The 20,956-nt window shown below is 34.6% G+C and overlaps 1 protein-coding gene across 5 annotated transcripts; it reads left to right on the forward strand.

Annotated features, from left to right (window-relative positions):
* Positions 1–2,829: 2,829 nt before the first annotated feature.
* On the forward strand, positions 2,830–16,265 carry LOC118276465 (uncharacterized). 5 transcript variants are annotated; one of them, XM_035594795.2, is made up of 8 exons: positions 2,830–2,985; positions 5,891–8,375; positions 8,651–8,936; positions 9,023–9,139; positions 9,509–9,618; positions 11,644–11,776; positions 12,582–12,814; positions 13,144–16,265. In XM_035594795.2, the coding sequence occupies exons 2-8, from the start codon at positions 5,914–5,916 to the stop codon at positions 13,223–13,225; spliced, it is 3,423 nt and encodes a 1,140-aa protein (XP_035450688.2). In that variant the 5' UTR covers positions 2,830–2,985; positions 5,891–5,913; the 3' UTR covers positions 13,226–16,265. The 5 variants fall into 5 exon arrangements, with proteins under 5 accessions (XP_035450688.2, XP_050563275.1, XP_035450685.2 ...); XM_050707318.1 differs by having other exon boundaries at positions 8,678–8,936; XM_035594792.2 differs by having other exon boundaries at positions 2,843–3,163.
* Positions 16,266–20,956: the final 4,691 nt, after the last annotated feature.

Here is a 20,956-nt window from a genome sequence, read left to right on the forward strand (position 1 = left end):
CATCAATAATACAAAAGTCAAAGCTGTCATAGAGTGTCAATCTGAAAACCATAGACCACACAGTTAGCCATAGTTCACACAGTAAAAAAATCTGTACATTTTTAATCAATTTCAAAATAAAGATTTCTTTCCTCTCTTTTTTTTTTGGTCGATTATTTTCTGTATTTTTTTTTTTTTTTTGTAACGGTGCAAATAAACTGTATTTCTTTCTTTTGGCTGTTAATCAACATCATACCTAACAGACACCTATCTAATAGCTGAAAGACCTCCTCAATACAGAGGTAATTTGAGCATTGATCATAATCACCACGTTTATTCAATGTGGTGTTTGTTTCCTGATGGGTATAATCCGGTATCAGCAAAGTGATACCACGGCCTCACAGAAATCCTACATGAAACAACGCTTTTATTGTGTTTCATTGTGCGAGTGAGGTAACCGTAGGTCCAATTATTCCTCCCCCCCCCCCACCCTTTTCTAATCTTCTCAATCCCCGATTCGGGGGGAATGCACTTGTAACGCTTCTGGTGTTTTGAGTATCCCTGGGCGGCAATGATTGCTTACCATCAGGTGATGCGTCTGCTCGTTTACCGGCTTAATTCATAAAAGAATGTCATTAAGCCGCTTATTGTTTGTAGTTTGTAGGATGCATGCATTCGTCAAATGACGTTACTTGGTCAACTGGACAGTTTCCTCTAAGTTACTTCAAATCCTACGGGCAGGAATGGGAGACTATTATGTATAATTTAGCCTAAGCCAAACTAGTTTCTAAAAATAATTGGTTTCATTTTCAAATACCTAAATGACAACAACGATGAAGTATTGTTTTATTTCTAAAAAGTACCTAGTTACCAGTCTATGTTGAAAACATAATTTTTACTGAATAGTAAAAGCCAAAAAAAAATCATCCCATCAAAATAAATCGATAAATCTTAAGTTTTTTTTATGGTGGATCAAGATTTATTTAGGTTCCGTATTTAGGGTTTTTACAGTAACACTACATACATCCATAAAAATATTCAAGAACTTGAATTCAAATTACGGTGTTGAAATCTTTCAGCAAAAAAAATCCAATGACTTTCAAAAAAATACCAGGACTAGATAGTCCTGGTATTTTTTTGAAAGTCATTGGATTTTTTTTTTTTGTCCACCGTCAAATATTATGCTACAGTAGTTTTTTCGTCAATAATTTGAAATTTGAGTAACATTTTTGATTGATATAGCTCAATCTATTAAGTAACATTTTTTTATGGGATAAGGCCGCAAATATAATTTAGACGGATGATCATACGATAGTCGGAAGTCATTTAAATAAAACAAAAGCAGAAACAGAAGAGTTACGAAGGGATTTGCCGATTAGCCTCCGTTATCCTCACTCATACAGGATTTAATTTCTACTGATACATAATTACACAAGAATATAGCAAAATTAAGTATTTTTATTAGGCAACGATTTTCTAATAGATATACTACAAATAATGAATATACCACGTCTAATAAGAACAGTTAGCTATTACAGTGAAACCTCGTTAAGTGAGACTTCAAGGGACCTTCAAATTGGTATCACTTATAGAGGTATTCCACTAACCCAGTGTCTCAGATAACCAGGTATAAATAAACATTTGTCTCATTTACAGAGGGTTCCATTAATGGAGGTGAACATACGGGTTATTTTACATAAAGAGGTGTGGTTCTTAAATAAAACATTGGTTATGTGCCCATTATAAATGAATAAGAGTAAGTAAATCAACAAACAAAATGATGTTGTCTCAGTTACTGAGGTTTATGCATTAAAATTCACTTGTTGTCTCAGTTACAGAGGTAACTAAGATGATAGATCGAAAGAACGAATTCCAGATATAGAGGGTTGTTTGTCCCACTAATAGAGGTAATTCAGTGCCAATGGGTAGGGACCTCAGTATGAGTTCCATTTGTGGAGGTTTCTCACTTATCCAGGTCCCACTTAACCAAGTTTCACTGTATATAAAAAGTTTAGTATAGATGCTATTATAAAAATAAATAAATGATATTGCTATTATAAACCTAAAGTTCCTATGTGCGAATTTTAGTGGTATTTTTTAGTCCATGTTGGGTATTTACTGTAACTCTTGCTCTAATTTAGGACTTTTATTGCGTCAAACTGGGATTTGTGAAGCCAAAAATAAATGTCCACGTCCCATTACAGATAAAAAATACCACAGAAAATATCGTATAAGGAAAATAATCTATGGTATATTTTGAAGAGTGTTGCAAGCATGAAAGCAATTCCCCGAATTTAGGGAAATTGTTCCCCAAATTCGGGAGAAAGTATCTTTTTTCGAGTTTATGATATGATTTTGGTGAGATTAATTGGGGGCTAGAGAGTGACTCTTTCTAACCCTCCACTTTCTTAAAATGGGGGGAGGGAGTGGAAGTTTGCATATTACTATTCTATAGGAACTATACTCATTTGTATATAGCACATATCCATTGATTTATTTCTGGGATAAAAAAGTCTAACCCATCCTGTAATGTACTATTACAGGATGGTGCTAATATTCATTCAAATCTATCTAGCTATTAAATTCAAACGCAAATTATTTATTGCATTCATGTCTACACTTAGATAATATTACATAATTAAACACATTTGTCTCAACATGAAACATTATCATCATCATATCTAATCTTAAGTAATTAAGCAATTAAAATCTATTAAAAATTGCATATTATAATATTGTTAATGATTAGTAATTACTAATTGTTGTCGATTTGCGTATTAACTAATTATGGGTAATTTTTAGTCGAGTTTGGCAATACTATGTGATTAGGGTAATGAGCGAAATGTTGGGGTATACAGGCGCGCGGGCGGGCTCGAAACGTCAGTCAGTGTCCATCGTCTGTCAGAGTCAGACAAACGTCCCGGGTTGATTTTGTTAAAGTGAAGTTATTTGTTTCCTTTATTATTTTTACTCGTAGCGCGAAAGTGATAAATTGTGGTAATCAAGGTGATTGTATTATCTTATTTTTCTTTTATTTGTGATTAATAAAGCGGCGTAATCATGGATTCCCGCAACAATGAAGAACATAACATTTCTGATGTTGTTGATAATTTGATGAATATGTTCGGTAAAGTGATGAGTAAAGATGTGATATCCGCTGTCGTTGAAAGCTGCGACGGTGACTGTGAGTACCTGAAATCAATAGTTTGTACTTGTGTCCCCAGTACCTAGTTGATTACAGTGAAATGCAAGCGTGTACCTTCACTATGGCTTTCGATTGGCTGCGCGGCGCAGTAAATTATTAAAGCACTATGGACACAGTTCCAATGTTATCGTATCGGTCAATAAATGCTACCTATGCTGCATATAAGTAGATAAGTCATGCTATAGGACGCTAATACGCGAAACAAGGATGACGATCTAGATACGACGTTTCGTTGATCCTTTGAGAGGGGAGAGTTCAGTCCATACTCCACAGTAGATTATTCTGGTTCAGTCCATCTCAGGGAGCCTAGCAGTAAGGACATCTGTCTCAATGGTCAATTTGGTAGCTATACATTTTAGTTTCATTCATAAATATTTAAGTATGTGTGCAAGTTTAGTGTTGTTACACCTTGACAACATAATTGTTTTTGTTGATATCTAACTTTTGTTGTTGTTGTTATTTTTGTTTTAAAAGAACTTTATAACTTCCAAGTTCTTATTAGAAGTGACTATAGACATCATCATCATGCTAGATTATAGAAATGTATGGTGTTTTAAAATAGTTTTCTTTATTGATTTAATTAAAAATGTAACATTCAATGGGGTATGGGGAAAGGGGGCACGGGTTGTTGAAGGACAGCGTCCCTCACTTACTGTGTTCTCCGTCTTCCCCCTCCGTCTGGTACATTCTATTGAATAGCCGTAGCTATATTTGTGTAATTGGACTGCATCAATAACCGTGCATAAAAGATGAGTCTATAGGGTTGCTTTGTTTGTTTGAAAGGGGAACTTTACATGGGGGTAATCGATAGAGACCATCTGTACTTTTATAGTTTATTCAGTACAATACTCTTTTTAAATTCAAATACTGACCATTGACCAACGTTTTTGTTAAGGGATTAATGTTGCTTTGTGGGCTTTTTTCCTTATTATGAACTGGTTATGGATGAAGTTTTTATATTATATTTTCAACTTTGTGGTGTTTTGTCTTATTATATTTGTAGATTTTTATACTTTTTTTAATCTTTTGTGGGGTTTTTCTTATTGAATTCTCATACGGATGAAAATTTTTATGGTATTTTCAACTTTGTGGGGTTTTTTCTTATTAAATTCTCATTGAAATGGTAATGGATGAAGATTTGAATGGTATTTTCAACTATATGGGGTTTTTTCTTAACAATTAAATTCTTATGGAAATTGTTATGGATAAAGATTTGTATGGTATTTTCAACTTTGTGGGGTTTTTTCTTATTAAATTCTGATTGAAATGGTTATGGATGGAGATTTGTATGGTATTTCAACTTTGTGGGGTTTTTCTTATTAAATTCTGATTGAAATGGTTATGGATGGAGATTTGTATGGTATTTTCAACTTTGTTGGGTTTTTTCTTATTAAATTCTGATTGAAATGGTTATGGATGGAGATTTGTATGGTATTTTCAACTTTGTGGGGTTTTTCTTATTAAATTCTGATTGAAATGGTTGTGGATGGAGATATGTATGGTATTTTCAACTTTGTGGGGTTTTTCTTATTAACTAAATTCTTATTGAAATGGTTATGGATGAAGATTTGCATGGGATTTTTGACTTTGTGTGGGGTTTTTTGTACTAAATGTTATTTAAAAAATATTTCCATGTGTCTATAGAAACTTCTTTCTTTTCTTCTTAACTTTAGTAACTTTAATTTTATTAGGTTTCAGTAGTTAAGTACTTATTGGGTATTTAGAAAAAAAAAATATTAGATACTTAGTTATATTAGTTTATAATTTCTAGGCAGTAAGTGCTTAAATCTATCTATCATAACTATAAGCTTCTATTTCCTTATTTGCTGCCACTGCCAGATATAGATTATGTTGTGCTAAAGCAAAATGATACTATGCGAATTGCAATTGAGACTGTTTTCCGTTGATATAAATCTCAAAGGATGTGCTGCACTTTAAATTGGATTAGTTATAGTTGATGGGCCATCCCGGATGGACTGTCCTCAATACTTTCCTTTGTTAACTTATCAAGACTCGTTGCTATTTTATGCACTTAAAGAAATTGCCTTGAGAAATTGAATGATTTTAAAATTTGCCATTGTTATTTAGTCAATGAAACCCTTTTGTATGTTTACTTGTTAAAAGCGGCTTTGTAGGACCAATTATAGTTTTTATTCAATAGCTACTAAGTTTGTTTTTGGATGATAACTATTGATCAATTAGGTTTATAATTTGCATGAGACTTTGCCATATAGTTAAGTTTGTTATTAAATTTATTTAACTTTATGTATGTAATTGGATAGAGGTAGGTTCATAGAGGATCTATTATTTATTGGACTGAATTCTCCCGAAAGTATAGTTATCAATCGCATTTTCAATTAATATTGTAACTATGCAAATGAACATTTTCATCAATTGTCAAAAAAGTAACATTTTGAGGGTTTGTGTACTTATAATAAGTATTGTTTAATTGTATTTTCGAAAATACCATTCTATTTCATATTTAAGTATACTTGTATTATAGCTATAACTAGTTATATTTAGTGCTTAAATTAGCAATTTAACTTTAGTATGGAAATGGAACAATTCATGAAGGAACTGCTGATGCTTTTCACTGTGATGAACTAGTACTGTTGGACACAAGAGCTTTTGATTGAAGTGCTTATTTGACTACAACAGCAAATTTAAATTGTTATATTAATTATTTTTATTATTTTTTTCTCCCAGTGAACCTATCCGTGGATGCGATTATGAACATTACCAATGATGGCAATGTAATATCAGAAGAGGAACAACCAGCAGTACAATCAAATTTAGCTTGCCATTTACCAGTTGTCACTCAGCCCAAAGTAAACCAATCAGCAATGGCGCCTCCAGCAGTCTGCGCCCAACCAGTAGAAACGCAACCACAATCATCTCGACAACCCCAACCTTCATCTTCATATGCCTCAATTTCAACAGCAAAGCCTGTTCAAAACACTGGTGCTATACCAAAAAATGTTAATTCTCCAATCCCGCAAACAGATTCCATCTGGACTGAACAAATTAGGAATATAATATCCAACCACAATCAAGGTAGCAGAATACTGATTCTTATGAGAGGTGTACCGGGCAGTGGTAAATCATATTTGGCCCGAAAATTAGTTGATATGATGGTTGGCGGCAGCCATAACAACTATAGAGCTCATATATTAACAACTGATGATTTCTTCATGATCAGGGGCCAATATCAATATGATAAGTTTAGATTATCAGAAGCGCACTCATGGAATCAACAGAGAGCTAGAAATGTGTTGAGAATGGGAATGAGTCCTGTCATTATAGACAATACTAATATTGAATTATGGGAAATGGAACCCTATTTAAGAGAGGGTGTTAAGAATGGTTACATTATTGAAGTAGTGGAACCAACAACACCGTGGGCTAAAAAAGCTAATATACTATTAAGAAAAAATGTCCACAATGTGCCTTTAGTGTCCATAAAAAGAATGCTAGAAAATTACCGCGACGGTATAACTGGCGAAATTTTGAAGAATGCATATGGTTTGTCTTATCCTAGTGCTATGGTACCTCCTGTGCAGCGCAAAATACCAAGTATTCCTAAAAAGGAAAACGTTAAACAAGAAACTGCCGCCACCACTACAGCAGCTGCAACAGCCACTACTACTGCTGAAAACCCAAACAAGAAATTTTTTCGTTCGCCAGCATCGCCAGTGATTAGTACGGAAAAGTCGGAACAACAGAATGTTGCTAAACAAACCTTGCAGCAAGAAACCTCCCAAAACGAGACTTCGAATTATTTAAGTGGTAACGCCTCTCCATGGACACAAGAAATGGTAGACGACATAATGAAATTCGATGCCCAAGAAAAAAAACTAGAGGAAATTCAGAAAGTAGAAATAGAATGGGAAAATGGCGATAATTGGGAAGTTGAAGAACAGTCTTCAAAACAAACTGAAAAAAAGAATACTTTTAATACCAATGCTACATCGATACCAGAAGCAAAACCTCAAAGAAAACCTCGTACTTCATCAGAAGCGCTCCGAGAATCTGCGGAAATTCTTATGCAAAACGTTAGCGGCTGTCAAGACTGGAGCAAAATATCGTTATTTATGCCGTCTTGGGGTGACTCAGCAACTACACTACCAACTGTTCCTGTAGCTAAAGACGTACCAGTTGAAACCACATCTTCGGCAACCTGTATGGAAATCGGGGACACAGATGTCAATGGAAAATACAAGGTCATCACTGCTACTCCTCGTAATATAAATCACCTTCACGTTTCATTCCACCGTGAAAAAATACCAGAAAAGCGCATGCTAGATAAAAGTAGCATGACTAACGAGGTAATGCTACTTCCCAATAATGATTTCGTTTGTCCAAATACAGAACAGCATTTCATTTCGTTTAGAAAGATGTTCATGAATATTGCTCGTTCGGATTTAAGAGATATCTTCGATAAATGTCGCGGTGATGTTAACTGGAGTGTGGAGATCGTTCTCGACGGAATGAATAATAATCAGTTCAAAATAATGGACAATGAAGATCTGTCAGATCCCGAAGAAGAAATTTTAGAACAGTGCTCATGCCTGGCTCATTATAATATTATACCAGATGTTGCTACAACCAGTGCAATGCAGACCCCCACCCCAAAAAAAGATAAGGTACCAGAAGTGGCAAACTCAAAGCCCCAAACACAAAAGAAGGAAAGGAAGCGTGATGTTGCCATGTCGGAAGAAAATATTCAAATTAAAAGGCAAATAGAACAGAATGTAGTCATAGCTGATAACCACTATTCGAAGCACTGCTTAAAGATACGGAAGATACGTCGTGGAGAACCAGATGTGAATGAAACTGATGGTGAAGAACTTGGAGCTGCTGCGCTCTCACAACCTACGACATCTGACAGCTCTGTCCCCGCAGACATGGATGTTAGTGATGACGAGAACAGCTCTTCTGGGTCTAGTGTAAGCGGTGTTGATGATGATCTAATAGTCACTTTTAATTTGGGACACTCATTCATAACAGAATTAGATGGAAAACTAGGCAGGACGGGCATGGAATATCCATCGTTCATAGTGCCCAGGATTAGTGTTCCGATGTCTTTGTTGAATGAAGTCAATGCCTTATGGATGGAATCGTTGACGTTTCAGTTAGATGAGCATGCGAACCAGGCTGCAGCTATGATGCAACAAGATGAGGACTTTGCAAGGTAATTTACCGTTTTTTACATTATGTATTAGTAACATTTAGACAAAAAAGTTGATTTTTAATTGATTTGTTGAAAAATATTTGAGATTATCATAATTTCAGTGTCAAAGCTACTTATTACTAGTTAATTGACTCTGGCTGCCTCGTTGGACGAATGGTCGCAAGTGCGACTGTCGAGCAAAGGATTCGGAAGATTTCGGGTTCGATTCCCGGGACTTTCGGCTTAATAATTACTTACCTAACCTAAACTAAACTTTTATTTATCTACATTTACAGATCTTTAATTCCTTCTTTCTCTTCTAGAGAACTAGCGTTGAAAGAACAGGAATTGTCTCTCGCCGGTAAAGAACCAGAAGTACCTGACTTCAAGGAGATCATGGATATGGATATGGCGCTAGCTATCTATCAGAAGGACGTGGCTGAATGGCGCAACAACATGCCAACAGATTTAGCAGCTAAAATGACTCGAGACAAACTCTTCAACTTATTCCCAGAAGTTAGTCAGGATACTCTAACTGAACTGCTCATGGCGCATGATAACAACTTCAACGCTACTGTCGAGGTAAAAACATACTTATTATAATACAATTAAGAATGATTTTTATTTAATTGCAGACATAGGTACTTAAATATCATGTTTCTCCATAGGTTTTGCTCACGTCTACTGGTCGAGGCGATGTTTTGGAACAAGAAAATGGCGTCAATAAATTCGTGTTGGCTGAAGAAATGAAGGTCAAAGACAAGATTTTAGAGGAACAGAAGAAGGTATGGAAATGATAATTTATTTATCGAAGAAAACAATATTATCTTTACTTAGCATTGTTGAGTCATAGTACTATTACGTATTAACGTATAATATCGCGTCTACAATATTATCGCGGTGTTTTTGTAAACTAACCTTTAAGTTTATTGAAATAGGTTTCAATTTTAAATTTAAGACGCAATTGTTTTTTGCTAGTGCACTTAGAACTTACTGTTATTGATATAGAGTTGTTGTTACATAACTTTTTTTAATTGTTTTTTCTTAATTACATTCACTTCTCTAGTTACGTTTTAAGTTACCTAAGGATCTAAGACATGTGACATAAGTAATTTATGATAGTAACTAATACTTAATTATGAAAACTTTTTTAGGAACTATCGGAAACGGAATGGCCTCTGCTGACTAAAGGCCAAAAGGTGAACATGGCTACGGTGGAAGCATATCGTGAAGAAGCTGACAACCATCTTGCTCGGCGCAATCTGTAAGTACATTTTTCCTTTACCCACAATACATATACTCGTAATATAGCAATGGTCTTTTTTCGATTTTTCGAATCTCAATAGTGGCACGGAGACTGGAATTGTGCCCAGTTAGTATACGGCAATAGGCTCACCCCCTATTACATGGAACTTATAACACTAATCGTGAAAATTGGGTGTACATTGTATAGCGGCATTATGCGTCGTAATGTGCACCTAAGCTTACCACTTCGGTGACAAAAGGCGTGACACGTAATAATTGGCAACTTCGAAAATACCCTTTCGTAGTAAATAACTAAGATAGGGATTCCCCTAATCTCCACCTAGACTCTCAGTAGTACGTTATCTGTCTAGTGCGCAAAAGTGTTTTATTTATATAAATATATATATAATAGGTACAATAAATAAGTTACACTTATTATATTGATGACATAATAGGTAGGTAAGTAGGTATAATAAACTAGCGATACCGGCGCGGTTTCATCCACTCTGCTCCTATTGATCGTAGTGTGATGTTTAATAGCTCTTTCAGCACAAAAATAATTATTCAATTCGTACCAGTAGTAATTCGGAGAAAATCGCGTTCAAACAAACTAATTCTTCAGCTTTATGTACTAGTGTAGATAATAGGCGAGACACAACTTTGTCATACAATAACATGCATTAAAATCAGATAAATAGTGTATAATTTGTACCTACATAATGCAACACATAATAGATTTATACAACACATAATGTATTGTATTTTGCAAATAGATATGCAATCTTTACAGTAGTGCAAATATGGAATACAATAACTTAATTCTTTATTTTCTTCTAAACCGAAGAAGTTAAAAAGAGATCCATATTTTGTGATAGCACTGCAAATTGTATGTTAACTTTTAAAGCCTTTGTCCTCTTATGATTCTGTTGTATGCAATAAGGAATACTACATTGTATTATTATCATTCAAAATCTTGTGTTTTCAAGGTTCAAAATTGCATAATTCATAATCTGTTTTTGTCACAGATTGTGTACAAGATATACAAAATGTATACATGTGAAGTCAAATCTTGATCGTGATAAATCAGGAATAACTATGTACCAATACAATACATACATATCTTTATTGGCTATAGATAGCTATGTTTTTATTCGTTATTCAATAGACTAGAGATTATTTAAAATGAACTCTTTTTATCACCAACTGTGTAAATAAATAAAACATGTGGCCTGACTTACATTTCGAAATCAGTTTGTTCTTTGAATGTTTGGAAATGGAATGTTTTATATTTACTTTTTTATTGATTTTTTTTCTATCTTTATTAATGTTATTGGTACTTTTTTATCTGTTTTATTAGTCCAATTGCAAACTAGGAGACTCGGGTTTGATTCTTAAGTTAGACAAATTATTATGCAAAGCAATGTTCTCATAATTATTGCTTATGCCCAATAGAGGGTCTATTACATGAGACTAAAAAGGGGGAAGTCGTTATTATTATACTTAAATTAAATAATGACTAATTACTATCAATGACGTAATTAAAGTAGGTAATTACTCATCTATATTGAAATATCAATTGTTATGCTACTTAATAAGCTAACACTTATATATTAATTAAATAAATTAGTCGTATATTTATTAATAGTGACATAATAAGTAAGTGCAACTGGAAAACAGAGCGTCTACCATTGAATCGAAATAATCATTATTAATACAACTTTCTTTAGTTGTTAAAAGGGTGCTTTTTAGGTTTTTTATTCGCGTCAAAAATAATAGTTTTTTTTAAGTTATAATCGTGAACAAGACTACGGATTAGCTACTACACCATGTAACAACATAGATGGTGTAGTAGCCTTTTTTGGAAAATACATTATATCAGAACAATATTTAATATGCATAGTCATTCCTTCCTTATTAACAAGCGAAAGATACATATATCACTAAATACAAATTTAGATGATTACGACGCATTATCTCTGTATTGTATTTATGTTTTATCAACTAAGTATCATATTATTAATTGCTTATTACGTGTACATTACAGAAATTACCAGAAGGCTCAAGAATACATTCGCCGCGGCATGACTCAGGTGGCAAACTATTACTCGGAAATTGCTAACTTCCATAAGCAGAAATATGAGTACGCGAACAGTTTGGCTGCGGCTTCCTTGATGCAAGTAAGTTGAACTAAGTATACATTCTTTTTTGGAGTTGTACTTCTTTATATTTTTTTACTGTGTTGTGATTGTGTCTTTGATTAAGTGGCCGCTATCGTGACTGCTGTAAGGTGTCGGTTTCGATTCCTTGGTCAGAAAAAATATACAAAACCTAAAATCATGCAACATCAAGCTGGGTTCAATTCCTAGATAGTGTTGTTGATTTTGCAGGTGTATTTTTAATTTGATTCTTTATTTACCCATTATTATATTAAAGTACAGAGGTTTACTCTATTTTTAATGAATTTAATGATATGGAAAGTGTTTTTTTAAATCTCAAATTATTTGAAATGCCTAGTATTTATAACTTGCGCTTATCTTTACTAATTACTATAATTAGCCATCGATAATGTTTACGGCCCATTTCATTTAGCAATAACAAATAATTATAAATAGATTTTACTGGCAATAATATCCATAATCGTAAAATAATTAGTGAATGAACAATAGTATAGAAACAGGGTACTATATACTGATGAAATACATAGCATGCATTATCATTACCTATTCTACAAAAATGTTAGGCCCTGCCTAAAAACCTAGTTTTCGTCAGTTATGTTGTTAATTTAATCATCATACAAAATGTCCACTACCAAACAATGATTCAACTCCTGGAACCCAAACTTAAACTCCTGCCATCCAAAATTAAGTCTGACTGCCAATAGAAAACTGTTGAAGGCATCCTCCGCTAACGTCGTTCACCGGTAACCACGACGGCGTTCAATGTGTTAAACACCGTACTTAATACTCCTTTAAACTATTTCAGTTCCACGCAACGAACAATCCAGACAGCACCACCATTGATCTGCATTACTTGCGCGTCAAAGAAGCTCGAGAGTCTCTCGACATATTCATCGACACCCACATCTCCAAGCTCAGAGACTCTGGAGTACGTCGCAACCAGATGCTGTTCTTCATCACCGGCCGTGGAAGCCACAGCCAGGGCCGTGCCCGAATAAAACCAGCCACGATTGAACGCTTGAAGCAACGCGGCCTTGGGTGAGTACAGATATTTTTAAACTGGTTTTTACATATTCTACCTATTTGCCTCTTTTTTTTTGTCTGTCAGCATGTATCTAAACGTGATTGACTTTTAACGCCATCTAGTTTCATTTTAAAGGAAACTTTCGTGCCAGTCGTTGTGAACTTGTTTTGTATTTTGCATACGCGCCAAACATGCGATCATAATCAGCTATAGCAAAGCGTTAGAATACTGCGAATCTATCGCTTATTTTTTTTATTATATAGCCCCCAAAACTAAACACTTATTGACATTATCGCAGCACTTGGCTTTCTCGCTTGCTAAACGAAGCTTTTTCATTTTCCAGATATACATTAAAGAATCCTGGCCTGGTCGCTGCTAAAGTGAACGTTAACACCAAGTTAACGTACCAAGTATCTGTTCCCTAGGGAATGTGTATCCAAGGCAGTGACACCTTCTTTTACAAGAGACCGTGTCATGTCTTGCTTGTATTCGATGGCGCTTTCACATTTTACAATGGCAGAGAATACCCAGTTTTCTTCCCAGTCCTAGCCACATACGGACCTGTCGTCTATTGCTTACGCGCCTGCACCGATTTCAGGTTTGCCAAAGAACTTACCATTTGGCCTAAGTCAGACGATTTAGAGTTAATCACTAAATTGTCCCAAATAAGCATTATTTGCGATCCGCCGTTTTATTATGTTAATTTTAATGCGTTTAGCGTCTATCGTTACCAACCGTATATATATTTTCCGATAGTGCCGCCGCCTCCCGCGGTTATTACTGAGATATCACAGGCCTGGCCTGGGCTCGTCTAATTTGTATTGGTGTAGGGATCTTCTTGGCGATCAAACATTCGCCTATTATACCAGTAATATTTTTTTAGCTTGTAGTACATGGTTCGTTGTCTATATTAAATCAAAAACACACCAGTGTTTAATAATTGTAATCTTAATACCAAGGGATTAGGGTTTAAATCGTAACACACAATGTTTCAACGGAATTTAATTATTTAACGCAACCCAGTAAGAGTGCGCTGATATCACAAAAACACACGAATCATATCTAGAATAAGTTGTAAATGTTTGCTCAAAAGAAACGTTTTTAGTTTATATGTTTTAAGTATTACCAAAAAATAGTAATATTAATAGAAAGCAGAACCCAAATGATTAAGTTTCTACCGTTTTTGTGTACAATTTGACCAATTTTGAATACTAATTGAAGGAAACGAAGTAGCTTTTGCACAATATAGTTACATTTACATTATCGAACGATAATATTATACAATGGGCTTTTAGACAAACCATGTCATTGTAATCACATTGAGACTTGATAGCGTTTCGCTTTTACATTTGATAAAAATAATTATTTTCATCGCACTTTAATATTGTACATTATTTTAGGCCATATCAGCTTACTGGCCTTTGCAGGTCCTGTATTATATTGCTCGGTATTCTTGCCATACGACGCTATGAAATATTTCATCTAAAACAATCTAAAAGTACAATTATAAATTGAATCTGCTTTGCAAAAATACGGCTTGATAATACAGCTCCTGTACTGGCGAGCATTAACCCCATTATTTGATAATATTAGTTACTATAAGTTTATTGTCTGTGATCGTTACAGGGTGTAACAAAAACTGTTTTTTTGGAAACCCGCTAATAATAATATTATAATCGAAATATTTGACATATTGGTTTGTTTATCTCCTTTAACGGACCGTCCAAACAGCCCTGTTTACCTTTTGGTATTCCCTCCCAAAGACAAGAACAAGTAACTATTTAATAATTAAATAAATCTATATTTTGATCTTATATTTCGCTTGAAATATTTGTCTATCTCTAGTTCAGTACATATTGATATTTTAATCAACATTCAACTTTATTTACACGCCCCTAGTACCTAATATTAGTTGCCGATGATATTATTTTTCTGATCTTGTGGACCACTCCAAACTTCATCATACCTCATTAAGTATTTTTTCGTACAAATGTTTTTAAGACAGTACATATTCGTAAGATAGTCAACCACACCTAAAGCGGTATACAGACGAGTTTAGTAATCGAATTTGTTATAATCATATTCTTATATTATAATCTGAACATTGTAATTTTTGTAATTGGAAGTCGACGTTATATACATCACTTTATATCGAATTAAATAGTTTTGTAACTTGAGTATACAAGAAATTCGGAAAATTTTGCAAATTGAACTTTAATGTGGTAAGCTCAAAGATGGTATTTGTATCTTCTAAAATATTTTAAAAATTGACGATTGTGCCAAAAAGCACTATTGAAGGAATTCGTGTGCTGGTATTAACAATCCTAGACAGGGATTTGATAAATGTTGGAAAAATTTATAATGATGCCTTTTTATAAACATTACCAAGGCTGAAAGTCTATTTTGGGTAAATTATTGAAAATTGTGGCTTTTTGGCCGAATAATGTGTTAAATTCGTACATCTTATTTTATTATAATGATCTAAACTAACGTTTTTGAAGGTTTACTGAAAGTTAAAAATCGTCGAAGTACCGTTACATATTTTTGGCTGTTGACTATGCCACTCTTTGAAACGAACAAACGTATTACGTAGTGTGTGTATTGCATATTTTGATGTCTATGCTTATTACAATAAGATTCATATCGTAGGGCAGTTTGCCATTTTTGGAATTTTATCATAGACAGTCCTTTTACGGACTTTAGGTGTAGATCGTAGGATTTAGAAATAAGTGATTTCAAACTTTATTCATAGGATTAGGGATCGCTCAGGCTTATTCGTGTCCATACAGTTCATCTGATAAGAGTTTCCAGAAGTTTCTGTTAGTCGATAGGTAGCATTGCAAGTAGGGATCATGCGAATAAGTCAGGTTTATCCAGTGAAACAAAAGTAGTTGTGTAGTGTGACACTAAGGTAGATGAAGCATTTGGACAGGTCTTATGAACTTGATATTAATTTGTAACAAATTATTCATTATCGACTGTCCAGTGCTTCGTCTGTCCCAGTAGTATTTTTGGATTCCCACCTCTTGTCGTATGTGACACTTTAGATGTTTTTATTCGTCTTTACAATATACGTAGGTGCCTATAGGGTGAATTAGATTTAGATCGATGATGCGTTGCATTGCGTTCAGTACAGATTTGCACGGAAATGTTTGGATCGGTCAATAGACTTATTGGTCTTGATATGGATCCAGTACGCAACTAGAGTGAATTTAAGTCTCGCTACGTAGTTATCATACGTAAAAATGCGAGAACTTAAAGAACTTGATACATACATATTGCAGTTTTTGATCTTGTGCTGAACGCAGTGCAAAAGCACTTAGATTAGGGTAGGAACGATGTGTGTTAGATATTAGGTCTTAGAATTTCACTTTTATTTGATTTTAATTTTAAGTTTAAAGTCATTAAGATTTTTTTTAACTTGCTGGTTTAAATTAGTTCTTTCATTCGCAGCTCGTGAACGACGTTTCCTCCTTCTGCGAAGCAGTCATGCTAGCAAAGAAGGAGGCGGAGCAGAGCCTTCGCGAGAGACACTCCGGGCGTCGAGGATCAGCGAGTTTCGGTACTAGATATGCCAAAGACAGAATGAGTTTTTGATTGTAGTGTAGCATGATGGACACGGTTAAAGCCTAGTCAAGGAGTGTTTAGTATAGAGTATAGAGAGTCTTCTACGGAAAATATTTGTGATAAGACATTGGGTATGGTGCTTCGGAGTCGCGTGATAATTATACACGTTTAGGAATGTTTTTTAAAACGGGTTAAAATGCAAGTGCTATGTGATTTGACAAATTTAACGACATTTTAAATGTCAATTTTTATTATTGTTTTCGCTTTCGTGCCATTAAAACGCACTCGCTAGAGTATATTGCTGTTGATCTAGATTGATGAAAACTATAAATTGTAAGATTTTTTAAATAAAATGTAACGAAATTCCAGTCAATTGAGAATGCAATTAACAATTTGTACTAAGTACAAACCTTATTTTGATAAACAACTTATTAGAAACTACACGCACAATGTAATTTAGTAATATAAGTAGCAATATACTCTATGATTTTTGCTAAACGCTAAAGCTAACTTTAAACGCCTTAAAATAAGATTTAAAATCGAATTGATAATTTTGAATTGATGCTTGAAAACGCCTAAAAATGGGGTGCTAAATATAAAGCCTTTTTTTGCTTGATTTTGAATCGAAATTTAAATGTAAGCTGGGTACACACGTTATTGGCGTGGTACCCATTCGTTGGTAGGAATTTTATAAGGATATGCTTCCTTATGTGGAAGACAATAAGGTCCTTTTTACGAAGGTTTTATACTATGGATTGTAGATTTTTCACGTGAAATGATACTAACAGAAATATCGTATTGATCGCGCATTACATTTGAAGACATTTTCTATACTAGTTTGAAACGGTAGATCTCAGAAGGATTCATTAGAGTTTAAATTATAATGGTATTTTTGGTTACGGTTTTCCTATAAATATATTATCAGTTTGTTATTTTAATGTACGAAATTGAACCTTAAGTTATTTTTGTTATAGATTTTAATAATTTTTGATGCCATTTTTGAACAATATCTACCTAATTATAATCTGTGTTAGTTTGTAAGTCACTTCTATGTGTATTTTGATGTCAAATGTCTGTCAATTAAAAGACAAATAAATGTATGTGTCTACATTCTTGTTTTATTTTGCTTTCCCAGCTCTATAGATGGACGCTTAGCTGGATTTTTCATCAAACATCTGTATCCACTTTCATTTTACATTACCTATAAGATATTGTCTCTATTCATCTTTATTTGGTTGTTTACCGTTGTAACTTTTGAATTAAATAAATAAATAAATGCTTTAATCGCCTTTGAATTAATAGTCTTCAGAAATGTGATGACAATGCAGTGTAGCCAAATTAAAAAGCTTTTCATTGTATACCTGCTTTGCCAAGACGTCGCCATCGCTCCGCATCGCATAGCCTGTAGCCGTATCACATTTATTCATATCAGTATCAAAATTGGCTAAAATTATACAAAAACGTTCTATTGACTATAATTTTGTAAATACTGCCTTTTTGATGTTTTTTCAGAAAAAAATGTTTCAACTTTTTTGGGAAACTTGTAAAACTTCTTACACTTACAATGATTTGATGACACACGATGAGCTATGTTAAAGTGATAAAAAATATTCTCTGAGATGATGATGATGAAAGCGAATGGAATCGTCAGGTGTCTTACCATCAGGTGACCGGAACGCTCGTTTGCCACCAATTTCTTAAAAAAAAAAATGGCAGTTCATGCGTTTACAAGAGGGTTAACATTCAGACCTATTCGACGAAGCACAACAGTCTTGGTCGCCATCTTGCCGACTCTTCGCGGTCAGTTTGAGAGACCATAATAAGTATTTGGTTCGGTTTGTTTGTTGGTGAGTTGTTTTAAAAAAACAACACTATAGGATTTTGTCAGTTAAAGGAAATTGATAGCTACGAACTTTTTATTTTTGGCCTGACTTTTGACTACCTACCGGGTTACCGTATCAAAAAGCAGGAGTAGGAACGGGGTGGTTTTTAGTCAGTAAGAGTCTGACACTCCTCGCCTCGCTCAAGGCGGGAGAAGTAACTGGATGACTTTCCCCCTTTTATCACCCTAGGTCCACATGAATACATACTCAGAGAAAACATGATTTCTTTGTTCATTGATATAAGATCTAGTCCGTCTCGTAATCCAGTTAAGTAAGTAGGTACCTAAACTCTTTCGTGACAGTACCTGTAAAAGCTCTAATTCAAAATGTCCATGGCCTACTAGAATGTTTTAGAAATAGACTAGGTCTAATAACATCTAGTCCATCAATGTAAGAACTATTGTAGCACACTTAGATAAAGTCTACATTAGAGCATAGCGAATTCAAATTGCATGTAGCCGAAAAAAAAAACAAACAAGCTTCGAGGCTATTGTGTAAGAACGAGACATTAACTCTCTGTAATCTACCATTACTCAGCCTAGTACTTATTGATTTGTTTTTTAAGTTGTTATAAAATATACTGTAGGTACCTACTTAGTATTGCGTCATGTATAAAAATTTTGGTAAATAACTACTTAGGAACGTATGGGCTAAATAAAGCATCGTTTATGATGTTTACCTAAATTTATTGTTAACATCAGTTTACAATAGGAACACCAAAAACTAATTAGGGATAGGTACAAATTATTTGGTGGGCCCGAAAAGATTCACATACTTGTACATATGTAGACTCACCTACTAAAATCATGTTATCATTTTACTTACTTTAAGAAATTCCTTTTAAAAATAGGAAAGAAGTGCATTGTTATGATAAAACCTTTTTACAAGCATTCATCAGGTCATTAAAGCAAGTTCACTTGTTGATATTTTATAATAATGGGTGGGTATTACCGGTTGCAGAATGTCGTGTAAGTCGTGACTTTACTTATGGCTTGCTCCTTAAACGCATTGTGGTCAATGACCTGACGGGAGCAAGCTGGAGGCCGTCTAAATTAGGCATGGAACTTTTTTTGCAAAGGTTTGGTGAATGAGGTGGTTTTATTTTAACTAGTTTTTTCCGGTATAAACTAGATATTTTTAAACGAAACTAGATGATGCTAGGATACTTCCTAGAGTTAATGTCCTAGGTTTTAGATTCGATGGCAAATTAAATTCTATTTAAGTAACTTATCGCGCTTACTTATTTTGAAACTAATTTTGGTAGATGACATAGCAGCATTTTTTTTTGTTTTGTGAGTGGGGAAAATCATCCAACGACTTCTCCCGCCTTGGGTGAAGCGAGAGAGAGTAACAGATTCTTACTGATTAAAAACCACCCAGTTCTTACTTCTGCTTTTAAACCCACTAGGTAGTCCGCAGCTCACCTATTCTTACATATCTTGTACCTAGTAGGTAGACACTACACTATTGTATCACCATCCATAGCAACGAATATGCATAGGTTACTAAGTACCTACTTAGGTAGTAAATATAAAACCTAAGTACTTGGAAATCGATAAATAAAAGGCGTTATGTTCTTAAGACAAGTACATAGACCTACCTACTACGTCTAAATAGGTCTACCTACAACGTGAGCTGAAACTAAACTGATACCATCTAAGTGCCCACTCGAAAGACTAAACCTATTCATTACAAGTATCAATATCTACGTCATACGTCCGGCACTTAGTACACCGTACCGGCCTTCGTGATTAATTTCAATAATAACACCGAAAGGGTATCGGTAGTAGGAACTCGAAGTGATCCGGTTTACCTCGTCGCGACATCTTTCACCGCTACAAATATCAACACTGTCGATATGTTGCGACGAACTGCGGACATTAATGTCCTTGGTATGATGGCTATGTACCTATGTGCAGATGCCATGTTATTCACTCTTTCTTTAATAGATGTTCGACTTTATACTAGGGATGTTGCGAATATCTGCATCCGCATCCGCATATGCGAAACATCCGCATCGATTTAGGCATCCGCATCCGCATCTGCATCCGCAAAAATCGATTCGGAGCTGATGCGGATGCGAATGTGTTGCAGGTCAGGACAAGAAAGAAAGGGTCGGGTCCGGCGAGTGGCGCGTGTCACGCGCTCGTGCTAATTGACCAATAAGAAATCAATTATTTTAATTACTAAAATGTATAATTAGTACTTAATAGTACTTGACTTGCTTCTTTATAATTAAAATAATATATATTGCTGATTTTATTTGACTTGTCTTTTAAATTTTACTCCCAAATCTTAAGATTTTTGTAAAGATCCGCTTCCGCATCCGCATCCGCGGATGTTTGCCCCTGGAATCCGCATCCGCATCCTCATCCGCGGATGTGAAAAAATCAGCATCCGCAACAACCCTGCTCTATAGCAATAGCATAAGGTTGTAAATGTTTTGCAGGAAGGCAGTCAGGGGTGGCTTATTCTGCTAGTGTCCATCGTACCTACCTATGGGTGTAATCGATGCGTTTGTTCTTTGAGAACCCCGTAACCCTTTATTTGTGTTGAATGTCAATCCCTATATTTACGGGACTGGACATTTTTGATTCTGCGGGATCCAAATATTTTCAGGATATCATGTTCAATAATATGTCCATTTGAAATCAAATCAAATCACTTTAAAGTGTCCATAGTGTATGTTCAATGTGGTTTACAATT

This window comes from Spodoptera frugiperda, chromosome 31, assembly GCF_023101765.2.
Source record: "Spodoptera frugiperda isolate SF20-4 chromosome 31, AGI-APGP_CSIRO_Sfru_2.0, whole genome shotgun sequence".
Classification (NCBI taxonomy): domain Eukaryota; kingdom Metazoa; phylum Arthropoda; class Insecta; order Lepidoptera; family Noctuidae; genus Spodoptera; species Spodoptera frugiperda.

Bases quoted from the DNA above. Each gene is read 5' to 3' on its own strand.
- LOC118276465 (XM_035594792.2), top strand. From the start codon at position 3,040: ATGGATTCCCGCAACAATGAAGAACATAACATTTCTGATGTTGTTGAT. The intron at 11,777-12,581 runs GTAAGTTGAACT...AAACTATTTCAG, and splicing joins CTGCGGCTTCCTTGATGCAA to TTCCACGCAACGAACAATCC. The intron at 12,815-13,143 runs GTGAGTACAGAT...TTCATTTTCCAG, and splicing joins TTGAAGCAACGCGGCCTTGG to ATATACATTAAAGAATCCTG.